This window comes from Haliotis asinina, chromosome 7, assembly GCF_037392515.1.
Source record: "Haliotis asinina isolate JCU_RB_2024 chromosome 7, JCU_Hal_asi_v2, whole genome shotgun sequence".
Taxonomy (NCBI): Eukaryota; Metazoa; Mollusca; class Gastropoda; order Lepetellida; family Haliotidae; genus Haliotis; species Haliotis asinina.
In genome coordinates this window covers 62,349,421-62,376,283 of record NC_090286.1, presented here as the reverse complement: position 1 = coordinate 62,376,283, position 26,863 = coordinate 62,349,421, and the positions used below count along the sequence as shown (strand labels likewise).

The following is a 26,863-nucleotide window of genomic DNA, read 5'->3' as shown; positions in this document are numbered from 1 at the left end:
ACTCGAGGAGTAAATAAAAGTGTGGAAACAAGAAAGCTTCCCCTTCCATCACAGACACATGTCGATATACTCGTCATGACCATGTACATCAAGACAGGTGCAGCACAAAGGCTGTACACAGACCTTCCCAAGGTTATACTGATTTTGTGGATTGTATCATCATAAGGCTTATGATAGGTGTGGAGGTGGAGCCAGCTAATTAAGGAAGTAGGTTACTTAACAGTATGTACTGCAGGGATGGTTCAAAGATAATGCAATGTCTACGGGCAGGCAAATGGTGGTCTCTAATATCAAAGAATTTACATGCAAGAGGAAACTTCTTTTTAAGAAGTACAATTACACTGTTATGAACTCACATTTAATTCAGACTGATCAGGACATATAGTCCGTTTGGCTCAAAAACAGACCGATGAACTGCAGTCTAGCTAAAAAACTAATAAACATAACAAACTCAATGACCTGGCTTTCCCTTTCTCTGCACTCCTTCCTTTTACCAAATAGTGAACTGTGTCAATAGTTTAATGATAATTTGTTAAACACCTTTTTTCTATTTTAAGGAAAAACATTCTGCAAAAACCTCACAGAGTTGTATGATGTTCTGATTTTGATGAGCATTTCACTGAGTATGTTATGTTTATCAGTTTTTGAGTTACCTTGCAATTTATTGGTTCACTTTTGAGTCAAATGGACTATAGAACACAAGGTGTGATGTGGTAGGAGTCTCAGTTCTAGTCTGGAATTGTGTATCAACCTAACAAAGTAACATTCACTACTTTGGATGATGGAGAAGCCTGAGAAAACAACAGAACAAACCTTCGCTCCATGTCTTTAATCATTTGGAAAATACATCGAACACAACCCTGTGTAAGACAAAAATTTGAAGCAGATTTGTTCAGCTTGTTTTTATCTCATGATGCGCTTGTGCAATGTATTTAACCTTGACCCTTACTATTGCACACAGTCTAACTGAATGTAAATTCTTAACTAAATATAGCTTGCTTCAGCATAGACATAACAGCTGATATCCCCAAGGCACACACTGGTGAGTCTTGGGCCTCCTCCCTTGGCAGCGCTGTTCTTGCTCAGACACACAGCATAGTAAAGCTTATTATGGCAACAAGTTAAACAGGGGAGGAGGTTTGTTTATAGAATACATTCAAACTTGAGAATGACCAAGGCCAAGTTTGGTACTGGTGACTGCAATGTTGAAGAGTCGAGATGCTATAGTGTAATTCCTGTGCAGTATTGTAAATCATGGAGATGTACATGCTGTATTACTGTCGTACAGACCCTGAAGCAAATATATCCAACAAAGCCTACACCAGTCTAGAAATGTGGCAAGTCTAGATTTTTTAACTATGATCCTTTTTTCAGTAAAACATGTTCATTGATTAATTGCTGTATTTGGGTAGGATACATCAGGGCCCGCTGTATCTGGGTAGAAAATATCAAGGCCTGCTGCATTTGCGTAAGATATATCAGGACCTGCTGAATTTGGGTAGGATATATCAGAGCCTGCTGTATTTGGGTGAGATATATCAGGGCCTGCTGTATCTGGGTAGAAAATATCAAGGCCTACTCATTTGGGGTAGAATACATCAGGGCCTGCTGTATTTGGGTGAGATATATCAGGGCCTGCTGTATTTGGGTAGGATACATCAGAGCCTGCTTTATTTGGTTAGAATATGTCAGGGCCTACTGTATAATTATGTGTAGGTTACATCAGGGCCTGCTGCATTTGGGTTGGATATTTTAGAGTGGTGTATTTGGGTAGGATATATCAGGGTCAGGTGTATTTGGGTAGAATATATCAGGGCCTGCTGTATCTGGGTATGATTGATTTCAAAGGTGTAATTGTGCATTATTTAGAAACTTTCATTGTAATCAAGAATCCAGTCCCTGCCTTTATATTCAACACAGATAGCTATTCTGGCATGGTGAGAAGAAAGTAGCATGTAACATGTTTAATGAAACAGGTTTAAATCAACTGGAAATACAATGATGTCACTATACAGCTCGCTTCCATTCTGATGGAAATAAGAGAATTTCTTGGGGTAAACTCAATCCAAATCAGTACTGTAAGGTACAATGTGTGGTTTCAGTCATATGATTAATTATTCACAGGATTTGTTCCTGATTGAGGTAATGAACATTTACTGATTTCCATGCACAACTGACTGACATCACTGGACAATGTCCATGTCTTCTGCCACATCACAGGAATTTGGAGGATGTCAGTAGTCAGGTATATGTAATGGAATATCCACGCAAAAAGTGAGCTGCATATTTATGTGGTATCTGGTATAGGAAGTATTGCAAGTTTCTTGACATGCATGGTATCAAGAGGTGGTGATGAAATCACGTGCGAGTTTCTACTCAGAGATTATCACAGACTGACAGCCTGAGAACTGAAATCTTGGCCAGAGCCCAACTAAGTCTTGATAGATATTCCACCGCTACTATTTTGCATAAAATCCATTAGTTATGACTCCACCATGACAAGAAATATTGTGGCTCAAGTTTCTCTATAACATGCTCTCCGTGAGAGTCAGTGTATAATGACAGGGAAACAGAGGTTGTAGAATGTACTCTGGAGGCAAGATGGAGATCAGCTTAAATGATTACAATCTGACCTTTTGTTCATGAAAGGATGATTTGTTGAATGTCAGACCTAATACCTGATGTGTAGTGTTTTCTGGGAGCTAGGGAACTTGTTTTCACTTGCTGCATGTTTAAACCATGTAGATTGGAGGCACTCACTGACCTGCCACAGTCAGATAAGCACAGCACGATACTGCCAGGAGTCAGGTATTTTGGCTGCCTGTTCCATATTGGTTGCAGTTATGACACATAATTTAATTGCTAGGAAACACATTAAACAGAAATATACACAGGTGTAAATACAGATTTCTATAAACTCAGGCACAGACTTTTTTACTGCAATTCATTTAAGCTGCTGTCTGCTGTGCTGTGCTTGAACTTGCCAGAAGATTTAGAATGAAGTGGATTTAGGGTAGTAGGTAGAGGAGCAGGCATCCTAGAGACATAATGAGCTTGTGACATGGGAAATGGGATGTGCCATTAATTGTTTAACTGGGCATAGGGCAGACCATTTCATGGGGCCAACAGTCTTATAGTGTGTGTGCAGTGTATTGGGGCATCCAGCATTTGATTTGACATTTTTGTCATGCTAATAATGAAATCTCCAGGTTTGATGTTTTGTCCTGTTTGTTTATTGTTTTGTGTCTGTCACATCAAGCATATACAAATTTCAATCAGAAATCTCAATGACCGAATATGTATTTTGCTGTTAGAAGTCAAGTATGTCCTACCACAGCAATGATCCCTATTGTCATATAACAACCTGTGAGGCAGCAGGACCCATATATTTCAAATGCTCAGGAAAAGAAAGTTCTCTACGGTGTATTGATTTTTATGTATGGTGAACACTTGCTGTAACCCTGGAAAGAAAATCTGCACAAGAATTCAGTTGATCTACCACACTATGCCTTCCATGAAGAGAGCTACAAGGCTGGTTGTACCTAATGTGATCTCACACCAGCTAGTTCTGTGTGAAGAGCCAGTAACCTCCAGGCTAACCAATTAACCAAATTATAGTCTTGCTTTTTCAGATTGCACTCAGCACTTGTCCTGCTTTATTTCAAAACTGGGCCATATAATCTAGTAGTTATTGGCATCATGACCATTGATCTAGTCAGTTTTGGTACAAAGACATGCATCTATCTAGCCAGTGATTGCAACCCCTCCTGACTCACTCCTACCAGTTCCTACAAAGGTTTGCAGCTAACCATTCTAAACAGATTATCACAGGGGTATTGAGTGAAAAGGATCAACTGACAACTTACTTGAACAATCTCCAACATTTCATTCCTAGAAATGTATCCATTACCATCCAGATCGTACATGCTGAATGCCCACTTAAGCTTCTGATCCAGCTTCCCTCTTGAAGTGACACTGAGTGCACACATAAACTCACGGAAGTCTATTGTACCGTCACTGTTTGTGTCAAATGTGCGGAACACGTGCTCAGCAAATTTCGATGCATCTCCATACGGAAAAAAGTTTCCATATATTTTCTTGAATTCATCTACAGAGAGGTGTCCACTTGGACAGTCTTTGAGAAATCCTTTATACCATTCCTGAAGTTCTTCGTCTGTGAAGCTTGTATTCTGGCGGAGATCCTCCAGAATCTCGGGCTTCAGTTTACTGTTGCTCTTCCCCATGCTCGCTCTTCCTCTCACACTTGCTGCTGCTTCCTTGCTTGGCTTTGGTGCTCACAGGCCTTGCTCAAAGCTCAAACTGAAATGGTAATGGTAAGTGTGAAGACTTTTCACAAACAATAGAGGTGGAAACCATTCAGCCATCAGAACAGCTGTTACTGCTCTATTCTCTACATAAATAAAGACAGAAAATAATGGTAAATCATTAAATCAAAGTAACAATCTGTTTACTTACAAAAAACCCTCAAACATACATGATCAAAATATGAAAAATCATACTGTCAGTTGACCGAGAAGGTAATTGTAATACTTGTACATGCTCTTTAGCAGCACTGTGAACGGGCAATATCTGGCAGTATTCCAGCAATTGATTGTACAGATTGGATTGGTCAAGAACACAGCACTTTGAAGCCATAAGTGGAACTTTCGACTCGGGATGAAATTAGAGGACCATTAACGTAAGAGACAGCATAATTTTAGTAAGGATATTCACCCATTCTGTGTCACACATCTACTATACAATACTACACAAAAACAGATACCATGTCAACCATACGACTATGGAGAATCACGAACCATCAATGAAGTGTCAGATGACAACCATCCATGCAGTGTCAGACAACAACCATCCATACAGTATCACACAACAACCATCCATAGTGTCACACGACAACCATCCATGCAGTGTCACATGACATCCATGCAGTGTCACATGACAACCATCCATAGTGTCACACAACAAACATCCATGCAGTGTCACACGACATCCATCCATGCAGTGTCACACGACATCCATCCATGCAGTGTCAGACAACAACCATCCATACAGTATCACACGACAACCATCCATGCAGTGTCACACGACATCCATGCAGTGTCACACGACAACCATCCATGCAGTGTCACACGACAACCATCCAAACAGTGTCACATGAGAAACATACATAGAAATCTGAAACAAAGACAATATTATATGGCCACAGTTAAGTCACGCTGCCTGGGAAGCACATAAGAACTCTCCATGACCAACTTTAACTTCTTTCTTACCATGGCACTATGCACAAGACACCACCTAGCCAACTATGAAGTATATACACAGGGATGACATTTCCACTTCCCTGATTTGAATTCTATGGCAAAATGTCCTTGATCAAACATGCATATCAAAAAGCATACTTCATACCACATACCATCCTGAACTCCAGCAGCTGTGTGACAACTCCTAGACCGTCACACTACTCCTAACTCAAGAATGTAAACAAAGTCATTTCAGTTGTGTATGGAGTGTAGCTGTATTACATCTCACCATAGCTTTGTACTTGAGCCCCTAATCCAGCTGTGCCTAGCAAGGTTGCCATGTGAAGGCATGTGCTGGATCAGCAGGCTATAACTACCCTGGGAATTATGTCGATAATCATGTTAATCATATTATTGATATGGGCTGAAACTGTCGGACATGCAGGCACTGTCCAGTAACAGGAAGCTTCAGCTTGTTGGCAAGAATATTTAAGTCTATTACTTTGAAGGGGTCGATGGGGTCACCCAGTAGGTACAGTGTTTGCATGACACACCATAGTTCAGTCCTCAGTCCTGTAAACACTGCAGCCCTCAGATAGCATACCTTGGTTAGGTTTGTTTTGAGACTGATCCTTCTTGACAGAAATGAGTGAACCTAGCTTTCAGCAGTAAATATTTGATTATCATCATAGCAAGGAAAGGCAAAAATGCACATCACATGATGCTACCCCAGCAACTAGTTGACTAAACAACCACAACCTAATGAACATGACATGGAGTGACAAAACCTGCGTTGACTGATGATGCTAAGTGAAATTAGGAAAAAGTATCACGCCCACTTTCTGGTTAAACTTTTTTGGTCACCCAAATAAATAAATCCTGGAATGAACACACTTACATTAGTTCTAAAGCTGGACATCCTCCATGTCTAAACTTAGAACTGGTACCGATACCTTTAGGAATGACCACTTCCTCCATAACCTCACTGTTAGCAACCAAATCATGTACAAATGAATGGCAGTAATTCCGACCAGTATTGAGTTCCCTCCAGAAATATGTAACAGTAATAGACTGTTGCCAGGCCATTAGCAGCCTTCCTACAACAGCACTCTGTCTTCTCGTTACATCTCAAAGTCATGCAGTTGGAGGTCAAGAATTTTAAGCAAGTAACAAATATAAACAGTTTAGTAGCATGGCATTTTGGACTTTGTGGTAGCTCCCTAGACATGGCTCCTTGATAATTTCATCCACAAATCTCAACCGTCACATGATTATGAAGTCTAACTTTGAAACTGATAATAACATTGATTCTGTTTTCAATCAGAGTATTTCAGCATACAGGCTGTCTATCATTTATTTTCTCAAAATTAATTTCATCCAGTTTATCAATATATTTGTGAAATGAATGATTTATAGAATAGTTCTGCAGCTGTAACAGAGATCAATACCAGTCTTCACTCACCAGGAACACCCAGGAAAAGTCACTATAGCAACCATGGGAGAAACTACAAACATTTTAGCCAAACACATTTCAAAGGAGAGGGGAAAAGATTAATAATGTGTGCTAAAATTATAGACATTTCAATGATATTTTCAGTCATATGTGTCCAAACATAAGGCATCAGTTTCCAAGACATGCTGATATTTGGATTGTTAATTATTGACAGGAAGAAGCTTGAGATGTGTTCTCTTCCAACCTTACATTCAAAATACACTGAAATTGTTTTCAAAACCGAAGACATCTTCCTTACACATACACCCAAATCAAACTGAGCTAACTCCCCAAAAGAATTGTGAACCATTTCAGTGATCTTCCAGCTAGCTAATCATCTATTACATACATGGATCCTAAAACACAGACTGCCCAACCAGCAGAGTTGTGAACCATTTCAGTGATCTTCCAGCCAGCTAATCATCTAATATATACATGGATCCTATAACACAAACTGCCAGACCAGCAGAGTTGTGAACCATTTCAGTGATCTTCCAGCTAGCTAATCATCTAATATATACATGGATCCTATAATACAGACTGCCTGACCAGCAGAGTTGTGAACCATTTCAGTGATCTTCCAGCCAGCTAAAGATGTAATATATACATGGATCCTATTACATGGATAAGCTGACCAGCTGAGCTGTGAACCATTTCAGTGATCTTCCAGTCAGCTAAAGATGTAATATATACATGGATCCTATTACATGGATTAGCTGATCAGCAGGGAGAGCTAGATCACCTACATACAACCCCTGTGTAAGAAGACACATAAGTGTTCCCTCATGGAGGTTCCATGAATCTACCAACATTCCCATCCTATACAAACACACAATATTGCACACATTTAGTTTCACCAATTATTTCACAGTCAAAAAACTTCAAAGTTGGTGGGGAAGGAGCCTGTTTGGGACTAATGGCTTCCTCTATGTGTGTTAATCTAATACAGATGAAAGTGCAGGTAATGCAGAGCATATCTGGCTCATTTCTAAGCATATGGTAAAGGCGAAGCATACATACACATCTATATCAAGACCTCCTGAACAGAATGAAGAACTTTGATCATGTTCACTACTGACATGATTTGAAGTAAGTTTACACTTTCTTTATCATCAATTTGCAGCACTGGGAAAAATGGTGAAACATCCCCTCTGCCCAGCTTGGTGATGGCAACAGGGGTGAGGTATTTTTAAGGTAAGACTCTCGTTCATAAACATAAACTGAATTTTTTTTCCACACCACAAAAATGGGATTGAAATATACACCTGTATCATAAATCACATTTACATGAACAGTGCAAGTCATCAGTTTCAAGGCCCTTGTCATCACTTACACACCTAAGCTGCAAATGAGAGCTGCCTCTCAGATGCTAGACCCTGGCTGCACAGTGATGCCAGAGACAACATGCTGTTCTTGTAATGACATAACTCCTGGATCAATTCACAGAATGCTGAGCCAACAAAATACACATATTGACCAAAGATCCATGTAATAACAAGCCATAACACATCATAATCAGTAGCCACTGTCATGTAAACAAATTATACTATTCAATAAAACATCAATGGCAGATAAGATGATATTTTATTGCCATCATAAGTGACAATATTAAGATATGGCTTTCTTTAGCGGAAACACAACCAGACAGTAATAGTGTGTTTCAAGATCTGTATCTAACTAAATGAAGTATAAATCAGATGCAAACTATTTGTACAACAACAACAGCAACAGTGCAGAGCATAACAACTAAAATGGGCTTCACATATTGTCCTCACATAGTGTCCTCATGGAATCAAACTGGTCTTTCAATTCACACGACACATGTAAACAGAACAAATTCTACACACCACTGAAATAGCCATCAAACTAATGTTTAAATACAAAAGTCTGAAGGGCTAACTTACTCTGTCATGAAGTTGAGTTAGCTTACCCACCCTTCACACTCTCCTCCTCCCTGTGAGAAACTGTACAACTGGTCACCTACAGCGTGTGTACACCACTGAATGGACAGCAGGCTGCCTGCCAGTCTTACCTCACTCCACACACCAGGGATAACTCCCTGTGCATAGCCAGAGGGGTCACTTGTACAGGGTCAGGTAAAATGTGAGCATGCCCCTGAGGCTAGATGATTAGAAGACTTGAAGACAATGGTGGGCTCACATCAATCTGGACACTCTTTTGTTCTCAGCTTACAGCATTCAGTTAAAAGAACAATCTATCTGTGATGTAATACGCACAGCGACACTGTGTCATTTGTCATACACCACACCTTCAGCACAAGGATGGAAATTGATACAGGTTCTGTGGAAACATTTGTAGAATAAACCCATAAAAGTTTAAAAATGTCATATCTGATGGTGACATGGCATAGTAGGTGTTTTATATGATATTGGCTATTATATAATTGCTTTATGACACCATCGGTGACTAGCTGACAGGGATATGTAAGAGTATAATGAAATGTGAGAGGGGCACTCTAGCTGTTACTGGTGTTGTTACCTAGCTACAGTGTAAACCTGCTGCAGCTAGTGTCCACTCACAGTGATGAGTGACTTCTCTGCCGACAGCTGAAGAGCAACTAAATCATGTCCTTCATGTAAGAATACCTGGTCCGACATGCACAGACAAGTGACTCTGCTGATATATCAGTACAATAAGCCCTACCTGTGTCCTCACACTACAGTAAATCGTTTCTTCAAAACAAAATGTCAGCCGGTCTGTACTCATCATATTCCAAAACCTGAGAAATGAAAAGTTAAAAAAACATCTTGGAGCATGTGTAGGATTAAAGGTCTTATGATGTAAAGAACCATTGACTGATCGTCATTGTGAGCCCCCCAATAGTGCTTTATCAATAAGTGTATGAAATGACGATCCAAAATATTGTTAGTTGCATCAACTATCGCTGCTATCACTTTAATTTGTTTTATGAATAACCATAACCTGAAAACATGTCCTACATTTGACTGGGATTAATATCTATTTGCCATGAACGACATTTTGCAGTGATGTATGGGGGATGTAGAGTTACGCCTTGCCAAAATGGCAGCTCAAGCAGACAGTGGGGATTTTGTGAAATTTGAAATCATAAACAATGTGGCAGCTAAATCAACTGTATGGGAACACTTTGGGTAAAAACAGGTAAGTCGAAAAGTAGCGTCTTGCATGTCAGAAGATGTAAGCCGATATTGAAGTATTGTGGAAATACAATCAAACTGACTGATCGTGTGCACTGGAGACACTATCTTGATGTGCCAGCCCTAACCAAAGGTACAGACCCGTGCCAGTTGTATTTGGTTATTTCAATAGACCTCTTTGTTATTTCAGTGAAGCATAGATAATTCTCATTAAGTTAGTTTAGGACTGATCTCTGTACAATTTGACTGGCAAATCTCTGCTCTGCGCACACAATTTCAGTTCAGTTTTCCAACCACCTACCTTTTACCTAATGACATCACACTTATCCACAATGCACAATCCCATAGGCTGCCATGTTAAAGGAGTTCACAGCACTGTACACATGTTGATTAACTTGTATTTTAGCCATTCAATAAATAAGCAACAGAATTTATGTGATTGTATATAAGATGATTCTTCACATATGTGCAAAAGGTGACTTGTTCTTACAAAAATAAAATTCAAAAAAATTATTTATGCAACACGAAATTATGATATAAGAGTACAGAAATTATGTCAAGTAGCGCAATGTAACTGGCGTGGGTCTATAGACCTAAGAGTCAAACAACCCTGACAGTGCTAAATGACAACACTACCTCACTATTAGTTTTGTCAAAAGGAGCACATTTAGGCAGCCATTCTTCAATTTGCTGTGAAAGATTTGCGGCCATTCTGTGTTGTCCAAACTGATGGTTTGTATTTTTTAAGAATATGTTCAGGAACATGGTTTTGGAACCTCATTACAAAATCCCTAACCTCTACCATCCCATCCCCGTATTTCTCAGGGTCAGCCTTGCCCATCTTGCTGGAGACTGTTAAAACAAGTGCCCTCATGCTTTAACTATAATAGTTCAGGGCGAAAGCGAGCTTTATCATGCTATACATGGTGGTAGAGCAAACAGTATTTCCTAGGTATTAAATCCTGTCTGAATGTGTTGGCTTGTTTGGGAATTTTTTAATCTTAAATCCTGTTCATCAAGAACTCATCATGACAACTTGACCAATACTGACCTGAAAGTTATAAAGATTAAACAACTGAACATCTTTGAAGGTTTAAGCAGTTAAATGGAACATAAGTTGGCAGAAAATAGCAACTTGTCTGAATTTTGTCTGAACAATTGCAATAGTTATTGCAATAGTAGAATGCAACTGTCTATTGATATCACAATAGTTCCTTAGACCCCAACAGTCACCCCTTTGTCAGATATTATCTGAATGTGTGATAATAAAGTTACACTGTCCCCACCTGTGTATAAGCAGGTACTCATGAATCCGTATCTGATGGGCAGGTGGTGTCTCGTAGGCAGCTTCCCTCTCTAACTGCAGTTGCAGTCAGCTTTCACAATACAGGTGAGACTGAGTCTGAAGCAGGCTACCTGGAGGTCAACACTGCCACCATAGAACTTAATAATCAACATGAGATGCACTTCAATCAGGTGCACCTACACTAAGTAGATTCATATACCATGATTTTGACTTTGTGATTGCTGTGTGATTCACCTGCCTCAGTAGTTGCCCAAGGGAGGAATTATCTATACCTAGCAGCCATTGTAAACATCTGATCCCCATTTCAATCACATTCCATGCCAAGCACAAATTTTGATTCTGAAGAAGCAGAGTTGGATCAAGACCACTATGGTTCCAGTCTGCCCACAGCTAGTACACATGGGGACAGATGTGGTCTGCAACAATCCATCAATAAGGTCCAGGAATCACATTAACCTGCTTTGCATTCAGAAACAGAGCTTGATTGTCTTCAGCATCTTGCTAGGGCCTAACCCCCACTGATACACATCCTTCACTCAGATATAATTCATTCTTTACCTGCTACAAATAACAGATGTTTCTATTCCAACTTAACCTGGTGGGGTTTTTAATTTTAACTAATGTCACACTAGGTTATCATCACATCCTGTGTAATGCTATTTGTTAGGAGTGAGAAAAGAGAGACGAATAGACACCAATTCACAAACACAGTTCACAAAGCTATCTGCAAATGCTTTGTTTAATCCATGATAAATAAACAGAAAGCATGGGAAGGTTAGCTAGGTGAGTAGAGAAGAAGGTCAAGAGTCAGTGCAGAACCCTTGCCTGTCTGCACATCATGGGGTGTGGTGGGGGAGGAAGAAATGTGTACTGCCGCTGCTACCACCACCTCCGCCTCTAGTGCTGCAGACTAGCAGAGTGAAATACAATCCAATCTTGAGGAACATCAAATATATTTAGCTCTTCACTTACAGCCCTTCTTCACAGCTACATGAAAGCTCCAACACCACAGGAATTGGCAACATGGCGTCAGGCATGGAAAACATGACACTGGCAAGGCTTTATTCACAGGAAGAAATTCTGGTCATGACACCTGAGAAAACATCCCTGTATTACTGATTTCCATGTGAATAATGGCAAGCTTATACCAACACTGTCACAACTTCATCATATAGAGTAATAAACAGCAGTGTGACAAGTGTATTCAGGGGTTCAAAAATCCCTTTGCCCAACACACAGGGCAAGTCAGTTATATTTTGGGCAAGCAAATATTTGTATCTTTGTACTGAACATCAAACAGTTAGGGATCAAGAACATTTCACAGACTTATTTTCATTAAAAGTGTATAGTATTCATGAACATCTCATGATCCCTTACTACTTGTGTCAGTGAATGTGGCAAACAGTCCTCAATGTAGGAGTGACTACAACTGGGGTGGTAAATGTGATGCGTCCACCAGCATCACTGTTCTACTGTGATCGCCAAATGCCAGAGTCACTGTTCTACTGTGATCGCCAAATGTCAGAGTCACTGTTCTAATGTGATCGCCAGCAGTCAGAGTCACTGTTCTACTGTGATCACCAGGAGTCAGAGTCACTGTTCTACTGTGATCGCCAAATGTCAGAGTCACTGTTCTACTGTGATCGCAAAATGTCAGAGTCACTGTTCTACTGTGATCGCCAGCAGTCAGAGTCACTGTTCTGCTGTGATCACCAGCAGTCAAACTCACTGTTCTACTGTCATGGCCAGGAGTCGGAGTCTCCAGAACAACCCACAGTTGCTCACTCACTGACCAGTTTATTTTAATCAGTCACTCTAATAATAGCCCTATCCTGTTTTCAGGTACAACATGTCGGATCTGATCTACCAACATGGACAAAACAATGGACAGCCAAGATTTCTGTCTTGCAGTTGGCAGGTCCCCCATACGTCACATGGATCTGTGACAGGATGAAGCAATAAACCCATCATAAAATTAGATGACTTTGTTCCTGTAACGCTATCATGACCATGGCAGGCCTCAACCACATAAGTAAAACTAAGCCACTGCCAAGCTGACCAAGAAAATAATGACTTATCCAAATACATCAAGATGTCTGGAATTCGATAATTGACACCTATAAATGAGTAGCACTTGCAGACAAATGTGTACATTTTAGAGTATGTGGATGGAAGAGGGAATTGGTAAATGTTCCATGTGTATCCTCAAAGCAAGATGTTCAAGTCAGATAATCTTACAGCACATGTACAATTTGTACAAATAAACAGACTGGTGCCAAGATAAACATCAGGTGTAGGAGCTGACATGTTGAAGTTGAGTGGTATAAGTTTACATATATAACACTGAAGAACTGACACAGCAGTTACTACACCATGATGGAGTGGTATACATAATATGGTGCACTCTCACATCTCTACACTGAACGCCTTGGAAACATCACTATGCTGAACGCTATGGAAACATCTCTCCGCTGAACGCCATGGAAACACCTCTAAACTGAACACCATGGAAACGTTTCTACATTGTACAACATGGAAACATCTCTACAAGGAAACCTAAGGAAAGTATATTTCAGAGGAGTTGATGTTGTGAATAAGCATTCATGAATGAATTCATGATTTGTGTGTTGTGTATTTTTGCAGTTCAAGGGCCACTATGAAAACCTGAACATATTATGTATGACAAGTTGACGTAGAGACTTACGGTCATGAGACATCAGTATTGGCCTCAAACATATTGTGTAACGTCTCCATCTTCTAAACTTAAAAGGGGTGTGGGATACCCTAGTTTTAAAGCATTTGCTTGTCACATTGAAGACCCGTGTTTGATTCCCCACATGGGTACAACACTAGAAGTCCATTTCTGGTGTTGCCTGCCATGATATTGCTGGAACATTGCTAAAGGCAGCATAAACTCAATCACTCTCTCCAAACTTACTTTACTACTTCACATGATCTTCCAGATTTTCATTTCATATTTTTCAGTTAATATTTTTGTCCTTTTATTCAAAATCAGAATATTTACAAACAAAAAATAATCTGGCTGAACTCTGTCTTCAGAAGTCCACTGCCACCAATCTTCTTGTTTAATTTCACTCACAGAGTCTAACGAATGCAGGTCAGAAACCTCTGCTCAGGCAATATTGCCAAGAGAGATGCATGCTGGGAAGAATAGCATGCCGAGATGATAGGATGTCATTTCTGTCAACAACACTTTTGTCATCATGTCCCAGTGCCACGCCCCACAAAGGTAACACTTCCCTGACATTTAAGGATGTTCATTTCCAATCATGCCCAGTATATTAATAAAGACAGCAGTGATCAACATTGTCACCACACTATACGGTGATCAACAGAGCTGCTTTCCCTTCAGCATCTCACTGGATGACATATTTCATCAATGTGAGACACTTGATAGAAATATTCCCTGTAAAGCTGAACACTTTGATTAGGGTTCACTTGCCTTGTTAAAATAGACACCTGTTGATCACATAACACAAACTGACAAACATCTGTCAAAATAGGCAGCTTTCTTCTTTCTTTCTTCTTCTTTCTTTTTCACTGTCCTCAATAGAAACTGAACAGAATTTCAGTTTGATACTGAAGTTAATTACAAGAGGAAAGTTTTTCAAAAAGCAGGTCATGGATGTTTACAACAAATCAGAATCTTGGGGCATATCTCAGCCAGGATCAAAACCTCATCTCTAGCAATGTATGCAACACTTGACAACAACACAGCCTATTTCAGCCTTGTACCCACACCTCAGTGAAACAAGGAATTTCAACCCTTAAAGGGATCAGGGTTGGTGGAGTACATGGTGGCTAAAGTATTGGCTTGTCACGCTGAAGACCCAGTTTCAACTCCCCACATCCATGTGTGGAAAACATTTCTGGTGCCAGCTCATGCCACTGCAGCCTCTCTAAGTCAGCCTGGTGTAAAGGTGGTATGTCTGTAAAGACCTGTGCCACCTCAGCCTGTCTGAGAGAGCCTGGTGTAAAGGTGGTATGTCTGTAAAGACGTGCCACCTCAGCCTGTCTGAGAGAGCCTGGTGTAAAGGTGGTATGTCTGTAAAGACATGCCACCTCAGCCTGTTTGAGAGAGCCTTGTGTAAAGGTGGCCTGTGTGTAAAGACTTGTGCCACCTCAGCCTGTTTGAGAGAGACTTGTGTGAAGGTGGCCTGTGTGTAAAGACTTGTGCCACCTCAGCCTGTTTGAGAGAGCCTTGTGTAAAGGTGGCCTGTGTGTAAAGACTTGTGCCACCTCAGCCTGTTTGAGAGAGCCTTGTGTAAAGGTGGCCTGTGTGTAAAGACTTGTGCCACCTCAGCCTGTTTGAGAGAGACTTGTGTAAAGGTGGTATGTCTGTAAAGACTTGCCACCTCAGCCTGATTGAGAGTCTTGTGTAAAGGTGGTATGTCTGTAAAGACATGCCACCTCAGCCTGTTTGAGAGAGCTAGTGTAAAGGTGGTCTGTGTGTAAAGACTTGTGCCACCTCAGCCTGTTTGAGAGAGACTTGTGTAAAGGTGGCCTGTTTGTAAAGACTTGTGCCACCTCAGCCTGTTTGAGAGAGACTTGTGTAAAGGTGACCTGTTTGTAAAGACTTGTGCCACCTCAGCCTGTTTGAGAGAGCCTTGTGTAAAGGTGGCCTGTGTGTAAAAACTTGTGCCACCTCAGCTTGTAGTTAATGCCATGGCTAACCACAGCTGTTATGAGGGATAGTGTTGTGATGATTTACTAAAGTACTGTTACATCAGGGACATTTTTTCAAATATTCAGCCATAGTTCCTGAAGATTCATATCACAGAATGCCCACTAGGGGGATGAGAGAAGGATGGTATCCGAGGGGCAATATATTTCTGATGATCCATTCTGTCTGAGAACGCCCATAGGGAGAGGAACAGGAAAGTTATTATTTGAAGGGCGATATCTTTCTGTCTGTGCTTCATCTTTATGTTCTTATCCTATTCGTAAAATAACTCAAATATGGCAATAAGTTCCACATGGATTAGAATAACATTATATGTAAAGACATAAAAAACAGGAGTGACAATGCTATCTATGCACTACAGTCTTCACTGTACATAACTGAAGCACAGATCCATATTCACAGAATCTTCTAGATACACTGACTTATGCTATTCACATGAAGTTTAAAACAAGGCGTAACAGTTACAGTAATATAATAATATGAAAGGATTACTTGATGAATTGTCTTTGAGGAGCACATTAATACCAGCAGTCGCAGCAACACTAATATACTATCTTCCCAATGATGAGCCTTGAGTTCACTCAGTACCATGAGGACTTCATCTTGAGCTCCACTGACTTCATACATCAAAGACGTGCAACCCATTAACGACAGCAGGTTGCGCAAGTTCTGTTATATGGCTAATATTCCATCAGTAAAATGTCAGTCAGAGGGAAAAATTATATTCCCGTCATACAGTACATGCTTAACATGACCACACTTCCTTTGCATGCACAGAATCATACATTTCAAGCTTCAACCATGAGAAATTACAATCCTCACAGATCAAACCATCTGCAGTGTATGTGAGACAGGCGGGGAGGAGGATTGATTAACAGACAATAACTGACTTTGGAGGAGGTCATCGTGAGTTTGTGACAAAGGCAGTTGGTAATATGTATTTATTACATTACAACCTTCAGTATTTAGCCATATGTCACTTCAAAAGCTGATATCAACCAAGGTCAGTGGTCAAGGTCAATATCAGTTTCTGGGGTCCATAAAATATATTTTGCCCAAATTGTGCTTAGTAATTGTTTGATTACATGACATAAAAGGCAACAATATTTCAATTTGAGTTGAGAATTGACATTCTGTCTAACTTGGAGATATTGCTGCATATGTTTTGCGCTACAATCGGATGGCTAGCTAAAATAATTCTCTCCTTTGAGCTTATTAGATTAATTAACTTGAGCAGTATCACCATAATGTTTGCTGGGTGCCAAGGACAATACTCATTGAGTGTAGTTCTTTCTGACATGCAAAGTTTGACAAGTAGTCAATCTATCTACCTGAACTATCTACCTGAACTGTTATCTCACTAGCTACAGAGCCACAGTGAGTAGAACAAGGAAAATCTTGTTAGCACCTTAACACACCTGATACCTGAAATATCTACATTCAATCTTGTGTAACTACACCTGTCTTGTCTGTAATATCTACATGCAATCTTGTGTAAATACACCTGTGCTGTCTGTAATTCTTGTATGATATCACCTGTTATACTTGTAATATCTGCATTCAAGCATGTATACTTAGACCAGTGATACCTATAACATCTGCATTCATCTTGTGTAATTACACCTGTGACATCTGTAATACCTGCATTCAATAGTGTGTAATTACACCTATCTTGCCTGTAGCATCTGCATTTATTCTTGTGTAATTACACCTGTACTGTCTGTAATATCTGCATTCAAGTTTGTATAAGCTACAGCATTCCGCCATAAGTATTCGGAAAATCCTGTGACGAAATTTTAATATGGTGTTAAGTCGTGCCGTATTTTTGAGGCACTGCAAAAACTACGTCGTCTTACACCATGTAATTTTGACAGTGGTTGATACGTCACGTGAGCCTCATGTGGACAAAGTTGTGACATCACTTGTCGTCTGCTTCACTGAAATCGTGATCGTAAACAACATGGGTTGGAAATCGAAAGAATTGTCATCGACTGTAAAAGAAAAGATCGTCACATTATTTGAAGCAGGGATAAAAAGATCTGAAACTGTCAGGATAGTTGCAGTGCCTTCAAGCACCGTTTACAGTTTTTTAGACTGATATTTGACACGAGGAAATACAGAAAATCACCATAGAAGTGGAAGGACAGTTTTGTTCAAGGCTCGAGATGAACGACGACTTTTGTCATGTGTAAAAAAGAATCGTAGGAGCTCCTTGAACGGAATTACCAATATTTTCAATGATAGCAGGGACAGAAGTTTCTCCAAGGGAACTGTTGAAAAAAAACTACATTCGGGAGGATTTCACGCTCGGTGAGAAAAGTCATTAGAATTTGTGAGGTGAATCGTAGAAATCATGCAGCGTGAAGCAGAGGGAAGAGAATGAAAAATGTTGCTGATTACTGGAGTTGTGTCAGCGATGAATGCAAAGTTATAGTGGGCTCTGAAAGTTGTGTGAGAGTTTGGAGAAAAGTCAGCGTAGAATGGCTAGGTGATTGTATCTGTCCTCCATCACGTAAAAAGTTTGGACTCATGATGTGGGGATGTATTACCTACAATGGCGTGGGGACAATGATGGTTGTAAGCGGCAATATGAAGTACATTGATATACTAAATGACAACATCTGGCCTGTTATTGTTCGTCATTATCCAAATAATGACTATATAATGCACCTGTACATCGGGCTCGTGCAGTGCAGGAATTTCGCCGTATCAATGATTTAAACAGTCTAAACTGGCCTGCCCAGTCTCCTGACTTAAACATTATTGAAAATGTGTGGTGGAAACTTAAAAAGGAAATTCAGAAAAACATTCAAAATATAAACAGTGTTGTCGACTTGGAACATTCCATCCATCGTGCGTGGAAAGGTATGTCTGTCCAGTACATCAGATCGCTCTACAACACCATCCCAAGACAACTTTTGCGAGTAATTACCTCTAAAGGTCATATTACCAAATACTGAGGTAAGATAACTTTGTTTATACTTACCTAATTTAATTTATTACTACAAAATGTCTATGAGGCGAAACGGCACGTAATGACCGCCATGTTGATTTTCCAAATACTTATGGCGGAATGCTGTAGTTTAATGACATCTCTGATATCTGAAGTACCTGCATTTACATATATGCAGACATGCAGCCACTTTCTGTCACAGTCACATATACGTCCCTTTCTGTCACACTGTCACACATGCAGCCCCTTGCTGTCACACATGCAACCCAATCTGTCACACTGTCATACATCGAGACCTGTCCACAGCTGAATGCTCCTACAAGCATGAGGTAACCCACTAACTCAAAGGTATGTTTCTACGACAATGCTCTAATGACTTCTTCATGATAGTATGACTGTTCATTCAGCCTCTTGTTAAACAGCTGTCCCGGACATTTGCTTCCCAAATCTACTTTGAATTAATTGACAATATAAAGGGAAAAACCTATATCAGATAATTTCAGCAAGACCAGTGTCTAGAGATTCTTTGATAATACAAAGAAGCAAGCCAATATTTATGTGAAAAATTATGGACATAAATTATGAAACACTCCATATAGTTTCATTAAGAGAGGGACCATCTCAGTCATGTAGTGACTAGACCATCCGCCAGGAGAGCGGAAGATTACAATTTGATCCCCATCCGTAACATACCAAAATACATTAAAATATGGTACTTGTTTATCCCTGCCACACACTCAGCACTGATGGATTAAAGAAGAATTGATCAGCTCGGAGTCTGTATACTGTGTCTGAGTGGGGTATTCTTTCTTAACTGCGGAAAGATATTTTTGTGGGATAGCACTATAAAACCAGCTTCAATCTGGACTGGTACAAGCAGCCACATGCATACACATTGAGCTAAATATTCTTTAGTGTGACCTCACCTCTCCTCATTAGAATCAGGCAACCATGAAAAATCCAGAAGATGGAAAGTCTTTTTCCATAAAAAAATACAAAGTAACTTATGTTAGCTAAAGTAACATGAGGCACAACATGTTATTAGTTTCAATAACTTCTTGTACAGTAAAGACAACCATGCCATCCTGCAAACACTAGATAGAGAAAGACATCTGTGGTACAATGTAGTATGCATTGGTTCCATATTTCATGGGAGGGAGATATGGCTTAAAAACTATTATTTAGTAAACAGTGTGTTGCTTAGTTGCATATATTGAAGTCAGCTTAATAACTTCCTGTCACGCACCTTCAAGGATAAGCATAATGAAAGGTCAAGAAGAATCGCAGCAAAGCTCAGATTCAAACCAACCATCAACAGACCCTGGTACAAGATCAAACTGAGTCACCTGACAGAAGTACATTAGCAACACGTACTGTATTCCTTTCATATGTATCAAATACATACATTATTGATAGTTCCTTGACAGAATATTCCGTGTGCCACAATGAAATATGACACATATTTCCTACTTCAAATTCTTTCATGATTTTTCTCCAAAAATAAAATAATTCAACCTAAATACCTAGACAAGCTAGTGAACATTTACATAATTTGTTCTGTCCCAATGTCCAGGTCAAGATGTACAGAAAGCCGGTATCTTAAAGATGCAATGACAGGTGCCCTATCAACAGGGTTTGCACACTGTGTTTACTGGCTTCAGAATTTAGTTTTCATTAAAGCCTTGGTAGGCGGCATCTGCAGAATGTTGACCCATAAATGTTGTGTTTGCAGAAGATACTCATTAAAGTCTAATGGGTGAAGCTAAAGAAGAACCATTGATCCTAAAACTACAAAACCACCATTAATATAAATCTGACCCTGAACTGAAGCTTTAGCAAGTTGTAGTTCATACATCTACAGTTATTTATACAAGTCTTTTGTGTGATTAGAATACACTGCACCATTTTAACCATATTGGAAAAGACAGAAAAGAACAACCATCACAAAAACACCTCACACCTCTGATTATCAGAAGACTTGTTGTAAACACTGGGGTATCTGACAGTAATAGTTCTCATGCAACACAAATGGCCTTCAACCCTGCTGGAAGCACCAGATTCAGAAGAAGCCAGGAGCAGTGCCACCACAGTCCCATAGGTCAACACAACACAAGACAATACATGGAAACACCCTCGAGGGGAAATGAAATGTACAACAGGACGTAGGACGGTTTAGAAACAGCAAGAAAGACAAACCTAGTGACAAAGTAATTAAGCAACCATTGGCTAGGTATTCAAGTCACATGAATGTGTCCAGTACATGTCCCTCAATACTCCACCTGGAGAAATGAACTACCAAGTAAATGTTCTGCTTTAACGATCAGGAAACAAAACAGAGATATCACTTCTTTTAGGTTCAATATTTTAGTTCAATATCTGCCAACTAATTCAAATGATAGAAGAGGGAATATGTCTTATGTAGCTAGCGCATTTGAGACTTAAGTGGAGACATCTTTTTCAAGCAATTTTACCTTATGTTATAATTCCAAATGCCATTAAAGACCTAATTCTAAAACTGCTGTGCAACATCACCATATAAAATCAAAACTCCATGTATATAGTAAAGCTGCTTATCAGAGCTTGAAATTTCCAAGTGGAATACTACAAAATAGCCTCATCTTTGAAATATTCCATAACAACAAGCAGTGCACACTGCTGAAATTTTGTTCCAACAATTCAGAAAATATTCATGAAGGAGGTTGATGTTTCCTGGTCCAATAGGAGGAAGCAGTCTACCAACCTACATGACCTCCAGCTTGGTGCTGTCCCGGCTACCAAGTGTGAATGGCTTGTGATTGACTTGAACACAGGTGCTGATGTCAACACGTCATGACTCATGACGTTACACTGACGGCAGCCTATCGGTCTGGTGGCAAGGAGAGACTAAAAATCTTACACTTCACTTAAAACACTTTAGGAAGCTTCCAAGCTGAAACGTTTATCCTAAAGTGGGTCTCCAGTGAATGCTGAATCCTTACCATAAACTGAAGCCTCTGCTGGATCATTATGCCATTCAAGAATAATGAGATAGATATTATTTCATGTTCTTGCATAACAAATGGGTCCTTAATTGAGTTTGATGAGTGTTTGCATTTTCTTTCTACCAAAATTAGGTCCTCAATGCCCATAGAGAGCAATATTGATTCATGTCAGTGTTTAAAAAATATGTTGCAGAGAATTCATCAATATTCAAACATGGTGGAATTTTATGGTCATGATTTTCCATCGTTTATAAAATTCAAGGACAATTACCTATTTGTTCAATGAAGCATAGGATTGGACTGCAGTTTTAAATTCTGCATAACTCTACAGGAATAAAAACATCAAAACTGACAGCCATTACATGATTCTTGTCACTGTTTTCACATTGCTGCTGTCCAGGTGGTAATAATATTTGGAGGAACAGCCTGACAGTCACCATACTGTCATTTATCAGACAGGACATAAATCAGTTAATGTTTTCCACGTATTACAAAGAATCAAAGAAACATGATGAGAAATACCAGTTAAGTGTAAATGATTAATACACTCACATTCACAGACTCCGACAGACAGCTCTGATGCTAGGCTTTTTCCTGTTTCTGACTATTGCAAAAAGGAAATGCATGCACATGTGTGTGTGTGTGCGTGCGTGTGTGCGTGCTTGCGTGCACTTGCACATGCATGAGCAGGGGTTATATGATGGGAAATGATTCTACAAGTGTCAACATGCTTGACGGCATTTGCTTGATGTCAACATAATAAAGGAAACAAAATAGAACAAGATGATCCGACAGTGACACCAACACTTAACAAGATGAGGAACTACCTTGGGTTAGCATAGGTGTTGAATGGAGGCTGGCTAGGGCTTGTTGGTTGATGACGGTAGAAGGGTGGAGGATGTTAGTTGAAACTGTAAACAGATGAAAAGTCAGGGTTGTTAGCAGTTATCAACAGCCCTGCTATAACTTAGTCACAGCTATAAATATTCTGCTGAAACTAAGTCATCTGTAAAACCAATGGATGAAAACATGAACAACAAGTTCAACACCTGTTTGCCACAAATTTCAAATAGTCATCTCTGTATTCCAGTGGGAGTCAAGGTGGGTAAGACAATATTTTAGGGGCTGAAATTAGGAAGGGTGTTTGGGAATAGGTAGTAGATATGAAAATACAAAATAATTTCAGGATAACAAAGGTAGTTAAACATGTGTTCACACAAACTATAGTAAACTATAGATATGAGCATAAAACAATGTGTCAAAACATACACCTACCATGACAGCATATAACCTCCATACATAAAGCATTCCTTAAAAAATATGGATGACAATTTCCTGGTCAGCATGTTATAAAATACCAATATCATAGGCTCAAATGACTGACTGGTTCCTGACAGAATCTATGTATCACATTCCACACATTCATGATGTCCATTGCTGTAATCTCCCACCATTGTCTGAATCAATAAGTACATGTGGATATTTATGAATGATAGAGCACTTCCTGTTTCAGCACAGGGCCCTTGCCTAACTGACAACCTGTCCTGATATTATTATTCCAAACCACAGTCTGGTTCCACAAAAACAAATGATTATTCCTCCAATATCCCTTGAGGCTGTCCAGTCCAACCCAAGCGGTTCAGCCAGCATAATCCTTGAAACACAGCCATTCTTACAACATCAGTCATGTACGCAACAATCCCAACAATGGCCGGTATCTTGCAGGTGCTTGTGTGTTGAGAAGCTGTTCATGGCATCAGCACACACAGACACCCTTCCAAACCCAGCATGTGATGCCACCACCTTCACCTACCTTTATTCATCACATACACACAGAAATAGTTCCTTTTCCATATACATCATGGCAAACACAACACTATGAGGTCACCAGTCCTACACTACGACTTGAGCTATTTATAGACTACATTGCACTTCAAGTCAGCCTGCTGTATCACACATGGCTAAACCTTTAAAGTTATAGTGACTGAACTCAAGTATGAGTAGATATTACCCTCCAACTGAAGGGAAAATCCAGCTGTGACTCAACCCTACCTTCATCTCCTGAGTGTCTACAGTGTACAATGATTTGGGGTGATCTGTGAGTGTGTGTGTGAGGCTTAACAAGGCTATTTGCTAGGAGACCAGTAGCTTCGTCTTACCTGGGGGTGCTAGCCAGCCTATTCCATCCCAGTGACTGCCAGTAGTGTAACCAGAGACAGGGTGACAGGTGGAGTATCCTGAGAGTATCTCTCCCTTACAACCGTTCTGCCTGACTGCTCCTAAGCAACAATGCCACTTGTGTGAACTGGCCTAGCTACCTAGACTCGGCACATCACGCTGGCCCAGATACACAAGTCAAGCGAGTGAATGGTGAATGGAACACTCGCTAGAGGTCAGCACTGGTATACCTGCAGCTGTGATCGGGTGTTGCTGTACTTCCGTCACAGCTAGGTGTGTGTGATCACTGCACCTCAATATGTTGGTGGGACCTGACAATCCAGTTGATTTCTTACAAAAGGTGTAAACAGTTGAATCAAGCGTGGCATGGAATCTGCCACAGTGTATAATGAACCCCCCAAACGCCCACCAGTGCCACATATATCCCTCCTGGTTCTCTCCCCATTTACATCTGTGCAGATACTTGGCTGTTATTAAGTGTAGTGAATGTCTCAACTCTCCAGGTGCTGCAGACACCATGGTTTGCTTGCCCAGCTAGCTCACAGAGCTCAGGGATAGGAACCAGTGAGCTCATTAACAGCAGGAGAAATTCCAGTCCCTCCTACCTGTAGTGTATACAATATATCAGGAAATCTGACAATTTAATGTAAAGAATTGCTTAATTGGATCTATAGGTGTTTTAAGTCAATTTGGTTGTGATCCTAGTGTGGATTACTTGTGTGGAGGATGTTGTGTGTTTCAGACATGGGTGAAGTGAAACAAGACAATGATACTCGGGGTCATCTGGACAGCAAACATTTGACTTAATATAGGGCATGCTAACAAATGTCTGCTTAACAGAATAAACAGTACAGTAGTATAAGATTTTCAGAATAATTACAATAATGAAACAATGATCACAATATCATTACCACTATCTCTCAAATTACACCGAGATGTAATTTGTGTATCTCGAACACCTGTGAAATATCTATCTGATCACAGCATACACACAAATACACTGAGATGTAACTTGTGTAACTTGTGTATCTCATATTTCTGTGAAATATCTATCTAATCACAGCATACACAATTACACTGAGATGTAATTTGTGTGCCTTGAATACCTGTGAAATAACTATCTAATTATAGCATACACACAAATACAGAGATGTAATTTGTATATCTTGAATAACTGTGAAATATCTATCTTATCACAGCATACACACAATTACACTGAGATGAAACTTGTGTATCTTGAATACCTGTGAAATATCTATCTAATTATAGCATACACACAAATACACTGAGATGTAATTTGTTAATTTGTGTATCTTGAATAACTGTGAAATATCTATCTTCTCACAGCATACACACAATTACGCTGAGATGAAACTTGTGTACCTTGAATACCTGTGAAATAACTTCTGAATCAAAGCATTCTTGCAAATCATGAAATCTGCTTTGTAAGCTGTTCCTTAACATAAGTTTCTTAACACTTACAGTGATTCTATTACTGAAATTTATTTCTTTTCAAACAACAATGGAACAAGTTCCAAAAGACAGAAACTAAGCACTGGATCAATCACGGAAACTCTATTTATAAGTGGTTGCTTGTTTCTATGAAACCTGTGTGTATTTAGGGACTAAGTGTTCATCTGAGTATGAAGTTTCTAACAAGCTACCATATATAATTACTGTATATGGGTATTGATATGAGTCTGACATGAGATAAATGTCACATTGTTGACACATGTAGTGTTACACTGACAGTGGTATGTGAAGGCTGGCTGGCATGCTGTGATTGTCAACCGTCACCTCCCTTCAGTGAACAGCATGGGCATTATGGCACTGCCAACAGCATGCTGTGCACTGCTCTATCGCTGTGCCAGCACAGCAGTGGATGTATATACCATACCATGCCTGCTGTTCTGTGGGTGGAGTAATAGCCCTAACTGCTGCCAGGAAAATAACACTACACACACTACATGAAAGTTCATACTCCACATTTTATAATATTTCAACATAAGTCACAGTACACTGAGTAACAATGGGTCTTCCTGATACAACAATAAACTGTTTGACATGTGTGTGCTATATGTAACAATTCTGTTTCATGAAAACAGTCATAGGATATAAATCTGCAATTTGGGATATGATTTTGAACATTTCAAAACAAAAAATATTGTCAAAATGTTGCATCATGAACACAGTGTATGTTTCTGGGTGATCATGCGGTTGGTAGAGTGAGTGAGTGAGTGAGTGAGTGAGTGAGTGAGTGAGTGAGTTGTGGTAAACATCACTAAGGGTAAGGATATCAAAGCACATCAGCATCAAGTTAATGCAAAGTCCCACACCATGCATGTTATAATTATTTATTACAGATAACCATTCAGAACAGGAAGTCCAAGAATCTAGTTGATCATAGTATATATTATAACATTTGGAGTAAGTGAGTGAGTTTTACACCACACTCAGCAATATTCCAGCTATATGGGGGTGGTCTGTAAATAATTAAGTCTAGACCAGACAGTCCAGTGATCAACAGCATGAGCATCGATCAGCGCAACAGGGAACCAATGAGATGTGCCGAACAAGTCAGCGAGCCTGACCACCTGATCCTGCTAGTTGCCTCTTACGACAAGCACTGTCGCCTTCCATAGCAAGCATGGGTTGCTGAAGACCTATTCTACCCCTGACCTTCATGGGTCACAACTTCTGAAAAAAGGCAGAAAAAACTGCAAGTAACAATATTCCTTAACCCTGTATTAATGTCTGATCAATGTATGAGGTTTCTTTGTTATAACAACGCTAGTATAATCACTCATCTACCCACTGGTAATGCTACCTCATTAAAGCAATTCATGCATGTGA

General features: G+C 39.8%; 1 protein-coding gene across 6 annotated transcripts in view; it reads right to left on the bottom strand.

The window, feature by feature from the left end:
* LOC137290231 (neurocalcin homolog) overlaps positions 1-26,863 on the bottom strand; it is a 79,021-nt gene that overhangs the window by 6,401 nt on the left and 45,757 nt on the right. For 2 of the 6 annotated variants that reach the window (XM_067820980.1, XM_067820982.1), the window contains exons 2-3: positions 22,660-22,743; positions 3,867-4,320 (exon numbers count right to left, since the gene is read on the bottom strand). In XM_067820980.1, coding sequence (XP_067677081.1) covers positions 3,867-4,244 — 378 coding nt within the window. In that variant the 5' untranslated portion in view covers positions 4,245-4,320; positions 22,660-22,743. Of the gene's footprint in view, positions 1-3,866; positions 4,321-22,659; positions 22,744-23,645; positions 23,765-23,991; positions 24,215-26,863 lie in introns of those variants that run through there. The other 4 variants (XM_067820979.1, XM_067820981.1, XM_067820983.1 and 1 more) reach the window with 4 other exon arrangements.